Raw genomic sequence first — 14518 nt, forward strand, 5'->3', positions numbered from 1 at the left:
CATTTCCTCTCACATGTCTCCACCCAATGTAAAGACCAGTCTTGTCATTTAGATTTTTGTTCATCATTTTCAGCAAAAATGTAGCTGGTATGCAATTTCTTCATATCGAAAATCTTATTCCATTCACACCCAGGTGCAACTGGACTTCTATTTTGTGCCACCTATACTTGGTTCACAGTGTCAAATAGAAAGACTGGACGTGATGGAAGCTCTGAAAGTAGAATACTCTTTCACACAGTGAAAGCAAAATTATGTTCTATTACTACACAAAAGAACAGTTTCAAATATTTACTGAAAATTGCGAAAACAATATAGCATAAAATAAAGATATCGGCACTCGATATTGTCGTTTCGGTATGGATATATCGGGGACGGAGGCGTAGCCTATATGTATCGATATTTCCGGCGAAAACATCGATATTTTATCAACAGCCCTAGCTTACTTATATTTTGGTTTTGTATTGTTGACCACACTGATTGTTGTCAAAAGCAAGGTTGTAAACAGTGTAAGCAAGCGCGATGTGATATTAATTCGAAAGTTGTGTGAACAAATGGATCGTTTCGGATTCGTTGCAGTCATTTTGTTGTTGCAGTTTAAATGTTTATACTGCGTAGAGGACTGTGACGTACATGCGACCATCACAAGACGAATTGAAAACGACGGCTTTCATCGGTTGGTGGAATAATGATTTCCACTAGTACATGATTGACAGTTGTATGAATAAGCATCATATGTCGTATTCATATGTTCCTGAAGTTAAATAATTGGGTTTATTATTATTACTAATAGTAGTATTACTGCGGTAAACGAGTGTACGCCTTACAGGACGTTTTTGAATGGTTGTCAGGTAGGAAGCCAATGAACCTGTTTTTCTTCCGTCAAGGGTGACGAAATAGAACCATGACGGTCTTGTAAACGTTTCGGCAGTGCATCCATAAACGAAAGCGTATTGTAGTCACCTGACTAGATATTTGGCATATCATAGAATCTGTGTTACAATTAGGAAAACTGTGCAGCATTAGCTTCCAGTTCTGTGTATGAAAATTTATTATTATTATCATCTTTAACTCATCTAACGACACCATTCAATGGTATACGAATTGCCAAGTTACTACCATACAAATTCATACCTCAAAATAACTTCTCACAGAATATGTGAAGTGATACATGACTAAAGGACAAGTGGTCAGCCATAGCGTTGTTGGAGGAACCAGCTTGGCATTGGCCTTAGTGATTTAGGAAAGCCCAAATCAGGATGGCTCGACAGAGCAACTCCATCCTCCCGAATATTCAGCCAGTGTCTTAACAGCTGCACTACCTCATTCATTTGGATCATATTGTACCATGTTCCTCGATTTAAACACAATTTATTTCAGGTAACTGGTAATATAAAACACAGTTCTGTTCTTTATCGCCAAACACACTAAAGATACCCATTGTAAACTCATGGACTTGACTCATACTGTATAAAAATATGGCTCCTTAAAAATGTCTATTACGGCTTATACCAAACAATTTTAGAAATAATTAAAATTTGTAGAAGCCCAAAAGTCATTGAGACTGAAACCCGTGCTCTCTTATACTTTTATTTCTGTGCTCTAATTTTTATTGAGAAGGGGAGTCATTACTGATATAAAAAGAATTGGAAAGTTAGTGTTGGGGATATGTGTGCATGTCTTCCAAATTTAACAACTTTTAAAACCATGTGAAAACTTCACTTTTTATTTTCTGACTAAGATTATTGTGATAAAGCTGCATATTGAGCTCTCATAAAGTTATGACGAACCATATTTTTTTTTATTTCTCAACTTTGTAACCTGGTAGGGATTATTTTAGTAGTGGTATTTGAACTTCTTTTGTTTTTACAAGAAAGAATAAGTGAGCATGAAGTATTCTTAAGTTGTTTTCAGTACTGAGTTAGAAGGACAGAGTGGAATTGGGTAACTTTTGCAACCCCAGGAACGTAATAATGGTAAAAACTATTTTAATATTGGAAAGTGGTGCTTTACACATTGCTTTGGTTAGAGAAGTAGTTCAGAGGGATAAACCTGTGCTTTCTTTATGCACTGCAACTGCAATACATAGCCTACTGTGTGATTTGTAGGTTGAATGGCTATGAGGTAAAATGGATACATGGAGGAAACAGCCTTGTTGGATTAGGAACTACTGTATCACTCATTGTAGTGCAAACATGCTATTGCAGTTGTACTGCTCTGCAGTGTGGTTTGGTCACTGAAGTTGGCAGTGATTGTAGAAGAAACACTAGGGACACTTAACCTCCTAACTTTTGATTTCTGAGTTAAGGAGAGGAAATATCAAGAAAAACTGTCGCTATATTTGTCAGAAAATGATGTAGGCTACAGTAATGCAACCAGAAGTATCAGGTTGTCAAAATAGGAGGTAGTACTGGTAATGACGGGAAAAGTATTTTATTATGCAGTTGTATTATAAAATGTTGCCTTATTTTCCGGTACCGAGGATTACAAATGTGTATTTGTTGTCTTGTTTACGTTGCATTAGAGACCTGCATTCACTTGTGGAGATAGTTGTGGATCATGCCGACCTTTGGATCAATTGCTCAGTGATACTGGAGGAGAAGATCCCAGCAGCATTGTACGTAAATCCAGACCAACTGCAGGAATTACAGCGGTTCAAACAGGTATGTTGTATTACACTCTGCAGTTACCTACAAAAGTTGCTGAGCGATACTGGTGGCACTTGTGTGATGGGAATGCATCTTCAGCTGGTTCCAAATACATCAACCCCTCCCCATAATTCCCAACATGTAACAGTTTGTAGAAGAAAGAAAGAAAAAAAATAGAACAGTCATAGTATCATTGCTTCACAGTATAATCTTCATAACAACGAAAATAGTTTTGTTAATGTGATATAAAAATAAAATCACAATTCATACTAGTGTGTGGGCCATGCATAGTCTCTGATCACAGGCTGGTTTTTTAATTACTACTTGAATTGGTCAGTAACAGTGGCATCCCCTCATGATATTAAATTTGCTGGCTTCATCAAGTCACAACCTAACCAAACCTTAACTACTATGCCAATCAATCTCTTATGATAACCTTCATTCCTTGGACTAGTTTTGTTATTATGTTGCCATATTCACTGACTTCTGCAATTAAAACCAAGCAGGCCTAGCACCTTCCAGTTTAACTCAGACCTGAGGCTACTCTACAGATCAGTCAATAAACAGAAGCTTCATATCCAAGAAATAGTAAATAAATATGAATGCTGATGTGGTGGCAATTTAAGGCAACTTTTCTTGACTTACTGTAACAACAAGTAATATCTGATTTTTGGTTTTGGCTCTCAAGATGTTAAAAAATAGAGAAGAGACATTTGTCTTACATTCTCTTTTTTGTGTGTGTGCAGTTGTCATCTTGTGCAGCAGTAATGGGAGCAGTGAACATCGAGTTGCCAGAAGCCATAGCAACAGAACACACCGTCATTGCTTATAGTCCATTGCAATGTACTCAGAACCTCCTTTCAGCAAAGCTTTCATTACCTGTGCATGCACGGTACCGGGCACCAATTCCAGGTGGTGGCCATGTTGAAGGACACTTGAATTCTCCACGCCTGTTTCTCCACTGCTTAGAGGATACCTGCCTAAGAGCAAATGCGCAGGCAGCTGCCAACTTCTCTTGTCAACCTTGCGTGGAGTTTACTGGCAAAAACTGTTCATGGTTTTCTCTACCTTATGAGACAGTAAGTATGTAGATGTGATTTTATTTTAGTATAAGCTCATTAACCATCTTGTTTGTCAAAGCTATAAGATGTGAAAGAAGGTGATGCGGGAAGTTTATTATTTATGGGGTTCTTTTCTGTAGATCGAAGGCACAAAACATGAACACAGTTTTTAAGCTGCAGAAGAGGGCCATAAGAATAATAATTAGAAATAATAGTTAGGCTCATTGTACAGGACTGTTTAAGAAAGTGGGTATCCTTACTGCACCAAGTGAGAACATCTGTCAATTGGTGTACACATCAGGTAAAACCTAACTGAGTACTTAACTAATACTTCTGTCCAGAATCATGGAACATGAGTCAATTTGGAAATACATTTAGCAAGAGAATAAGCAAAAAGTTCAAAACTATGTTTTCTATCAGAGATTAAAATTGCGTAATTAATTGTCCAAGGAAATGAAAAAGTTTAATATTGGGTTGGTGCACAAGTTCATAGCATTTTTACAAAGCAGATACACATGACAGAGACTTAAGCCATCAGTAATATATTTTCCGGAAATACAGAAGCGTCCGATCCTACCCGTCGGCTTTGACCCATGACGTCACAAATATGGCGGAAACGACCATAAACGACAATTCCAATATGGCGGATATAAAAACGTTGCATACGTATCATAAAGACGAAAATACATAGAAAAACAACACACACACACAGGTTTCACAAAAAGCCTAATGACTCTAACGGGACAAGCGTGGGAAATTGGGGGTTTTTGGGTGGGGAGAAACTAAATATAAACAAATTTAGCCACCCACCGCCATACAAAACCACGCAAGACGACGAAAAAAATCGACATCACAAAACTCACCAAATACCACAAAACACATTATTATCTGGAATCGGACACTTCCCTTGACCTATATAGATCTACAGTAGCTCCCGATCCCATAAATTGGGATCGAACACTTCCATTGACCTATATAGCTCAACAGCATCTCCCGATCCCATCCCCCAATACAAAAATCAAAATACACCGCAAAACATTGCGAACGAACACTTCCCTTGACCTACATATATCTACAGCAGCTCCCGATCCCATAAATTGGGATCTAACACTTCCCTTGACCTATATAGCTCAACAGCAACTCCCGATCCCATCTCCCATTACAAAAATCAACATACTCCACCAAACATTGAGATTGAACACTTCCCTCCAACTATATAGCTCAACAGCAGCTACCAATCCCATAACTTAGGATCGACCACTACCCTTGACCTATGTAACTCAAAAACATCTCCCAATACGAATACCAATACCAACCTTCACAGCCACAAATTTCAATGAAACACTTCCCTATACCCCAATACACAACACATACGCCAAAAACAAAAAAAAGGGAACTTACCACAAGAAAGTTCCAGCCCCACAAACTAGATTGGCCACCACAATCACACACAAATGCACACGCAAACATACACATACACACACACACACACACACAAACCAACGAAAAAATACTGAACCAAAAGAAAAACCCAACCCACCCACACCTCAACCCCCTCCCCCCCCCCCCCACAACCCCAAAATAAAAAACCCACAAACAAAAACCAAATACAACATAAAAAACATCTCAATCACACACTACAACTCAACAAAAACTTCAACAAAATAGATCCTCCACAACTAAAACAAAAAACAAACACACCCCCCCTCCCCCCCCCCACCTTAACAAACACTATACAACAAAATAAACCACCCACCCCACCCTGAACCACAGCCACCCACCCACCTACCCAGCCCACCCTAACTAACCACTTTCGGCCTATACATTTTACCCACAGCCCTTAAAAAAACCCGAACAATACAATAGCCCTCTGGGACACTCTTCCGCCAACAGTAGTCATCTAAATGAGACTGAAGGTTGGAAGAGCGCCTCTTTCCCCTCCCAAGAACTGACTTAACCGCCCCCCACATCCCCTCTATTGTATTAGTACAAGCCCCTGTATCATAATTCTTAAACTCTAAACTATGGTTCACTACTAAATGATTAAATCCCCTCTCACCCAACCCCCTATAAGAAGAAAAAGCATCAGAAACTATTGTGGACCCCGGCTCTATATATTCCTCAATTAACCCCACTAATTCAGCCTTCGACCTCCCTTCCACAACCCTAAAAACACATTCGGAACCCCCACCCCCCGGAACAACAGCCCCCCACACCCGAAGACCAGCCACAGACTTCCCCCTCCCATACTTCCCCCTCCCATACTTCCCCCTCCCATACTTCCTTTTCCCAGACTGTGACTCGTCCACCTCCACAACCACCCCATGCCCCCCCAACTTACCCCTGTACTTAATAAATTCTGAACACACTTCACGACAAAAGGAATACCAATCTAAAACAGTCCTCTCACTCACACCAGTCTCATGCGCGCAAAAACTCTGTGGGGATCTATAACAAAAATAATATGTAACAAGCACAATCTCACGCATGCCCAATCTAGACTTCTCGAACCAGGTACCGCGCCGTATGGAACGCCATATGTCATCTTTGCGACAGCGCCACATGTAACCATCCCTGGTCCGAGAGGCCGGAACTTTAACCAATTTCATTGGTTCACGGCACACATCGCACTTCACGACTTCGGCAATTAAGCCAAATAGCTGAAGAAATTTAATCAGCTCTAAAGCTGTCTCCCCCATCATAGCCCTCAACCGAGAACTATTAATCCGGTCTTTCATATCCATTCCTGAACAAAAAACCACAACCGAATACACTTAATAACAAACTCACCCGACGTACAGCAATCATCATTACATTAACCATCACACAAAACCGTTAACTCACTGATACAAATTCCGCTTCAAAAAGACGCATGCAGCACTCACCACTGAGCAACAGCAAACTGAGCCCAACACACCAAACAAACGAAAACCATGAACATACCACCAGAGGGCACAACAAACAACAACATGACATCTACAAACACGCCACACTCACAAACCAAACTCCGCGCCGTAACGATGTCACACACCACAACACCCTTACGTCACGGGTCAAAGCCGACGCGTGAGATCGGATGTTTCTGTTGACCCTATTTTCCTTTGCTATTTGCAACAGTCTGCCAATGTTGGGATAACTTTTTGACTCCACAACTGTAGAATCCTGAAAGGAAGTTCCTTGGGGATCATTTGGTAGAGAGCAGAAAAGATGAAAATCCGAGGCTGCAAGATCAAGTGAATAGGGTGAGTGTGGAATGACTTTTCAGCTATCTCCTGGAAGTTTTTTGTCAGTCTGGCAGAGTGTAGGTGGGCATTATTGTAGAGTGGCATCACTTCATGCAGTCTTCCTGGTCATTGTTTTTGTATTGTGTCTGCAAGATGTCTCAGTTGTCAGCAGTGATGATTACACGTTGGGGAAGCAATTTGTAGTACACCAGACCATCAATGTTCACCAGGCACATAGTAACCATTACTTTACCTTATATTAGCATAAAGACTGTTTCTTGTCACCAGTAGTGATGTAGGATAGGAAGGGTCAGTGTTGTTCAGTAGGCCAGTTGATGACTAGCAAGCAGGGATGCAAATATGGTCACCTGCTGATTTTTGTGGTATTGGCTTAGAGCATGTGGTACGCATTGACCCGATTTTTGAACCTTCCACACTGCATGCAAATGTCACACAATGGAATGATCACAGTTCATCACATTTGCCACTGACGTGGATCATTGTAGATTAATGCGTTAAGCAATCTACATCAAACCCCAAAGGTTGTCCCAAACATGAGAAGTCGCTAATGTCAAAACAATCCTCCTTAAAATGAGAAAACCATTTTCTTTCATGCACTGTCCAATGGTATTATCCCCATACAAGGCTCAAATGTTTATGGATGCCTTCACTGCTGTCACACCTTTACTGAACACAAACAGAAGAATATTTTGGAAATGTTTCTATTTCTCCACTTTGCATTCCATTTTCTAGCATCCACAGCTCCACGTACAATCTCCACATGATAGAATGACAGTATGTGAACTCATATAGCAGCAGTGAACTACATAAAAAATAATTGATAAATAAGCCCATAGCAACCGGAATACCAACATGTGAAACAAGAACACTAAGAACTTATTCACCAACCTCATAAAATATACTTGTTTAAAAAGGCAGATAAAACATTCTTCATTAGTAATGCAGGCAACACAGTTAAAGATTGCTTAGAGGACTCAGCATACAGGTTCATAAGGAAAGGGGTAACTGCAGTATCCTGTCGCATTATAATGCGAGATCGTGAAGACGTGCCTGGGGCATAGAGATAGTGTTCCGAACAGAATGGAGAGAGTGCAAGGCAATAGCAGCATGTTCATGGTCCAGGAGCCACCTACAGGCATCCTTAATGTGTGTGGCAATGAAAAGTATTTATTGTTATTATTACAAGTTGTCTGGAGCAAACTGTGTGTAAATCAAAGAACATTGTGCAATAGGGAGTAACCGAATAAGGTAGTGCAGTTGTTAGGACACTGACTTCTTGTTCAGGAGGACCGAGTTTGCTCTGTCCGGCCAGGCTGATGTAGATTTTCCATGGTTTTAGTAAATTATTTCAGGCAAATGCCATCATGGTTCTTTTATCAAGGCCACAGTCAACCACATGCCTTATCTTCATAAAATCATGTTATATATTTTGTGTCTTTGTATATTTTGAGCTTTTTATTTTCATTGTATTACTGTGACAAATCCTGAATCATTGTGAAATGATCTGTGGATGAATAAACAAAATAAAAGTGTACAGTTGTATCCCTAATGCCCATGAAATTAATATTGTGTAATACCTGTTTTGTTTGCCACATGCAATGAGGAGTGCAAGGCCAATGTAATAGAATGGCAAAGAGTGGGTTCTTGCCTTTTGAGGTACACATTCTAAAGGAAGTGGCTGATTTTGTAGGTGTAGGCCTGTACCATATACAGTGCTACAGTTTATATGGCAGTGGTAAAAATTTTACAGCAAAATATCAATGCTTGTTCTTGTCAACCATTCCTGAAAGATGTTATGAAACCTGGAACATTTGCATATCAAGACAACACTGAACACTCTTGCCCTTGGAGCTGCCTCGTTACAGTGTTGAGATACACCAGCAGTTGACCGTGGAGGGCCATGGGTAGTTTGTTTGATCAGATGTGTTTGTTGGTATGCGAAAGACAACCGGAGTCTTACTCATTTTTTACTACAGGAAATCGTGCACAAAGGGATTTAGCTGTTATGTTCCGGTGCTGATGTAAGTATGTGCAAAGGATAGTTGCTACCCACCATATAGCGGAGATGCTGAGTCAGACTTAGGCGCAACAAAAAGACTGTCACAAAATGAGCTTTCGGCCACAAGACCTTTGTCAAAAATAGACACACACACACACACACACAACTAACTCACACACACATGATTACAGTCTCTGGCGCTGAAGCCAGACTACGAGCAGCAGCACATGATGGAGCAGTAAAATGTTGCTAGAGAGTGTGCAAGGATAAGGTGGAGAGAGGGTAGGGCAGCTAGGTGCAGTCAGGAAGCAAGACTGGGCGAGGGAGGGGGGTTAGTGGAAAAGGAGAGAATTGAAAATACTGGGTGCATTGGTGGAAAAGAGGGCTGTGTAGTGCTGGAATGGGAACAGGGAAGGGGCTAGGACAGTGATATTGCAGGGAGAGATCCCACCTGCACATTTCAGAAAAGCTGGTGTTGGGTGGAAGGATCCATATGGCACAGGCTGTGAAGCAGTCATTGAAATGAAGAACATCATTTTTGGTGGTTGTTTAGCAACAGGGCGGTCCAGTTGTATCTTGGCCGCAGTTTTTCAGTGTCGATTCATGTGGACAGACAGCTTTTTGGCTGTCATGCCCACGTAGAATGCAGCACAGTGGTTGCAGCTTAGCTTGTAGGTCACTGGTTTCACAGGTAGCCCTGCCTTTGACCAAAGTTTGCTTTAGAGTCCCCTACACAGAAAGACACATGGAACTTATTAATGAACCCGTTATGATGGCCTGTGAATCATGTTTTTAATTTTGCTCTTACATATACCCACTGCTTTGATTCCAACCAGACTGTGAACTACTGTTGCTCTTGTGCCACTATTTATTCCTGAGTTCAATTCCCAGTGCCCACTATGCCCATGTTCAGAACCCACTTTAGTATTCTGTGAAATGCACATTCTCTTAGGCTTTCCCTGCTATGGTGGATGTGATGCTGAGCAAGCTCTTACTCGACTGTGCATCGAACCCCCAAGCCTTGTTTAAAATGAATCTTTTGCCCTTGTTTAGTAGGTTTTCTGATGTTTTTATTTCAATATACTCTATAAATATGCTGTCATGGAAACTTGGTAACTGTACTGCAATAATGATCTCATCGTATTTCATTTCATGATTATATTTTGATGCAGTAATTGGCAACAGATGATTTGCTTGGTTGCTTTAGTGACGTGTATTGCTGACTTGCTGACCTACCTCGCATTTCTCTGCTGTCCTGATAGACTCTCTCTCTCTCTCTCTCTCTCTCTCTCTCTCTCTCTCTCTCTCTCTGTGTGTGTGTGTGTGTGTGTGTGTGTGTGTGTGTGTGTCGGTCTCATGGAAGGAGGGGGAGAAATTAAGTAGCTTCAGTAAAGGACATTTCGTCGTGTTAATGTGTCTGCTGCCTACTCAACATCTCATGTATACAGAGAGTGGCTACCTTTACCCCTGTTTGGAAGCCAATGGTTCAGTTTTGAAATGATGAATATGAATAATAAATCTTGCTAATATAGCCTAAGTCTACATTAGGGTAGAAGATGATAGCGTTAGGGTTTCTGTCTATTTGACCCAGAAAATGGCTTTTTTTCCTCTGAAAATATAATTTGCCTGCTCTTAGGGCTACTGTTTTTAGATACCTGTGATGTTAGAAAACAAATAGAAAATGATCTTATTATTGCATTATTGGCTACTCAAAACCAGCTTATGTTTCACCATCTTAATTTCCGTGATCTTCAGCAATGGATAATACCAACAAACACATTGAGCACTGTATCGTTGAACAACTTCTTGTAATATTGTACCAGAGATTTTACTCTGCTCCAGTGATCTTGCCATCATTAGGACATTAAGCTATAATCCTCCTTTGTTCCAAAAAACATTGAAAATATTGCCCATAATCCATACATTGGCTAGAGTGAAGTCCAAGGTATGCATGCCATCTCCACTTTTTTTTTTAGGTTTGCTCAACAGGATTAAGGCCAATGACTTAAGTAGCAAATAACTCATTTACATCCATACTGTGCAAAACATTATGAAGTGCATGGCGGAGGATACTTTTGATTGTACCATGAGTTAGGGTTTCTTCTCATTCCATTTATGTATGGATCATAGGAAGAATGACAACTTAAATGCCTTTTGTAAACAGTAATCAGTCTAATTTGTTTTTGCAGCCCCTATACTGTGAGATTCCTCACTTAATAACTTAATATGTGTTCTTGAAACTTTGTGAAGTAAGCTTTCACAGAGTATTGGCATCTGTCATCAAGCATCTGCCAGTTCAGCATTTCTGAGCACTGTCCCATGAGTCAAATAAACCTGTCATCATTCGTGTAGCCCTTCTTTGCAAATGTTCACAACCCCTTTTTATTAAAAGTTTAGGATGTTAATATTTTGGGACGCCATCGCTTATTAAGTATCACACAATGTATATGACAGCGTGTTACATGTCGTATATGACAGCTAAATTACCATACCATACTTTCCAAATAACTTTCCACATGTTCTTCATTCTTGGCTAAGCAAAACATAGTCTCATTTTTATTTATTTTTTGTTACAGAATTCAGTAACAATGAATATACGCATACCAGTTGGAAACTCTGATCTGCGAGCCATTGTGGTAATTGTTACATTAACTATTACTTGGACAGCCACTGTGTATGTCCTGTCAACAATCTTCCTCAAGCACAGGAAAGGAAAAAGCATTTCATAGGTAAAAGCATGTGAGTTCGTCTTTAAAATGTGTCATCTAGAGCACCACTGAATTTGTTGGATATTAAAAGACAGACTTTAAGAACTGTGCGATTTAACTATTGTATACATTCCCAATTGCATTTTATGATTAAATAGAAGTGTTTGAAAATTTGAATTAATGGTAGTGAGAGTGTGAGCAAGTGTGCACGAGACAGGCAAGCCAAACTTGCTAGAACATTTGGAATGTCTTGTATTTAACCAAAGAACACAAGAATGATTGTCAAGTATTTATACATAAAGAGGAAAAATAGACAAAACTGCTTTTGTTGTAAAATTCAGTTTAATCCTGTTTGCTAGTCCTTCATCATTTCCCCAGGGTATTCAGTGCAACAAGCATACTTATGAAACATTTCTTATCATCTCTGATGTGCATGGCAGAAGTTTTATTTAAATTTAATGAGATTGTATCAAGTATTGTAATGTAGATTTGTAAAAAATATAGATACTGTTTGTAATGCTGAATTGGTCTTCTGGTGCCATAAAATGGAAGATACTCGTGTGATTCAGACTGAAGCCGACTTTTGAGAAGACCTTGATTCAAATAGTGAATATAGATTAGACTGCTGTCAGCCAGCAGTCATATAGGAGTAGTCTAACAAGTGACGAACTATAACCACAACTAGACATGATTGGATCTGAAAATTATTGCAGTGAGCTTCAGTGACCTTACTGCAAAAGAGGCCAAAAGCATTGGAGTTCATTGGTTTTCCTCTTGACGTATAAGCACCAAGTAAGGCTGTGCACAGGACTTTTGTTCAGAGGAGTCGGATTCTGGCACTTGGGCACACCTTCTTGGGTGCCAGGCATGTACCAGTAAGAACTTACGTGAAAGTTTCCATACACAATTCTAATAAAAGCTAATTGTGTTAATGTATTTTTTGTTACCTTCCATCAGGTGAATAACGTGTATAAGTTGTGCCCTTGCATTATCTTGTATTCCACAACTAAGTGCAGATTGAACTGGTGTTACAAGGATGACAGACTCACAGCTATAGGAACCTGGGGTTCATGCATCCAGAAAATGGGAGAGTGCAAAGTATTAACAGAAGTAAGACTTTTATGTTGATTACACAGGAAAATCACCTGGAACCAGGGTTAAGAAAAATCTGCGGGATGGAGCAGTGTAAAATTGAGATTGTCTTCCTTGATTTGTTTTCTTTGATTCTGAACGCCTCTTTTCTTTACCAACCATATAACAAAAGCTACAACAATACAGCATAGTTGTACGAGAACAAATCATCATCTTCAGTGAACCTGCAGTTCTCTTTAACCAGTATTAAACAATGAGAGCATTGTTCCATAAAAACACTGGAGAACTGCCGGATATCAGTAACTTCCTACCACGATATTTCAGTGCAGACTCTGCGCCGAAATATCGTGGCAGGAAGTTACTGATATCCGGCATTTCTTCCGTGTTTTTATGGAACAATCAGTACGCCGGGAAAGCTTAAAACATCACAATGAGAGCATTGCTCCGTATTTTGTTTACATAGGGTCGTGGATGGTTTTCTGTCTCTTCGAAAGTCCTGTTTTATTTCATTCATCTTGCCTGCAAATATCATCAAGGAGAAAAACATTCAGGGAGATGAAACAGTTAACATATGCACTAATTAAGGGGAAGTAGGTGTTACCAGTTAAATCTTTCCTCTGTCTTAGTAACAGACTATCACAAGGGGTTAAAAAAAATTGTCTTATTTCATTTCTCACAGTTCTATGACATTTTTGCCGGTTTCATTGTTATTTTCTAACAGCATTTGTTTGATTTAGTCTTTATGCTTGTCTTATTTCATTACTTTTTGGTGTTACATCCAGTAGTTCTCCTTTCTTATTATGATTTGATATAAATCTACAACTGTAATCTGTGAACCACTGTGAAGTGTGTGGCAGAGAGTGCATCCCATTGTACCTATTTGGTGACAGTCTCACAAGCTTGAGCAATATTCCAGAATGGGTTGCATGAGTGATTTGTAAGCAGCCTCTATTGTAGACTGATTGCATTTCTGTAGCATTCTACCGACAAACTGAAGTCTGTTACCTGCTTTACCCATGACTGAGCCTACATGATCGTTCCATTTCATGTCCCTACAAAATGTTACACCTAGGTATTTATATAAGTTTACTGATACAAGTGATGACTCATTGATATTATGTTCATAAGCTGCTTTGTTTTTTTTCATTTTTTGAAGGGCACAGTGTTGCACTTCTGAATATTTAAAGGAAGTTGCCAATCTTTTGCACCTGAAATCTTATCAAGGTCTGCCTGATTATTTCTGTAGCTTTGTTCAGGCTGTGCTTCATTGTAGATAAGTGCATTATCTGTGAAAATTCTGAGATTACTATTAATATCATCTGAAAGAACTTTAATGTACAACATAAACAGCAAGGGGCCCAACACATGTCTCTAGGGTACACCCGAAGTTACTTCTACATCTGTTGATAACCATCCATCCAAGATAACATGCTGCATCCTCCCTACCAAGAAATCCTCAATTAAGTCATAAATTTCACCTGATACTTTGTACAATTGTACTTTTGATAATAAGCATCAAATTCTCTTTGGAAACTGAGAAATACAGTATCTTCCTGACTGACTTTATCCATGGTTGTCAGGATGCCCTGTGAGAGAGTTATGAGTTGGGTTTCACATGATCTGTTTTCGAAATCCATATTGATTGGCATGGAAGAGGTCATTCTGTCAGAGGTACTTAATTATGTTTGAGCTCAGCACGTCTTCTAAGATTCTACAACAGATGGATGTCAAGGATATTGGATGGTAGTTTTGTGGATCACTTCTGTCA

The 14518-nt window shown here is 39.6% G+C and overlaps 1 protein-coding gene across 1 annotated transcript; it reads left to right on the forward strand.

Moving 5' to 3' along the window:
* The first annotated feature begins 431 nt into the window (after nt 1-431).
* Nucleotides 432-11835, forward strand: LOC126242351 (phosphatidylinositol-glycan biosynthesis class X protein-like). The gene is made up of 4 exons (XM_049948080.1): nt 432-673; nt 2522-2660; nt 3392-3724; nt 11527-11835. The coding sequence occupies exons 1-4, from the start codon at nt 552-554 to the stop codon at nt 11677-11679; spliced, it is 747 nt and encodes a 248-aa protein (XP_049804037.1). The 5' UTR covers nt 432-551; the 3' UTR covers nt 11680-11835.
* Nucleotides 11836-14518: the final 2683 nt, after the last annotated feature.

Source organism: Schistocerca nitens, chromosome 1 (genome assembly GCF_023898315.1).
Source record: "Schistocerca nitens isolate TAMUIC-IGC-003100 chromosome 1, iqSchNite1.1, whole genome shotgun sequence".
NCBI lineage: Eukaryota > Metazoa > Arthropoda > Insecta > Orthoptera > Acrididae > Schistocerca > Schistocerca nitens.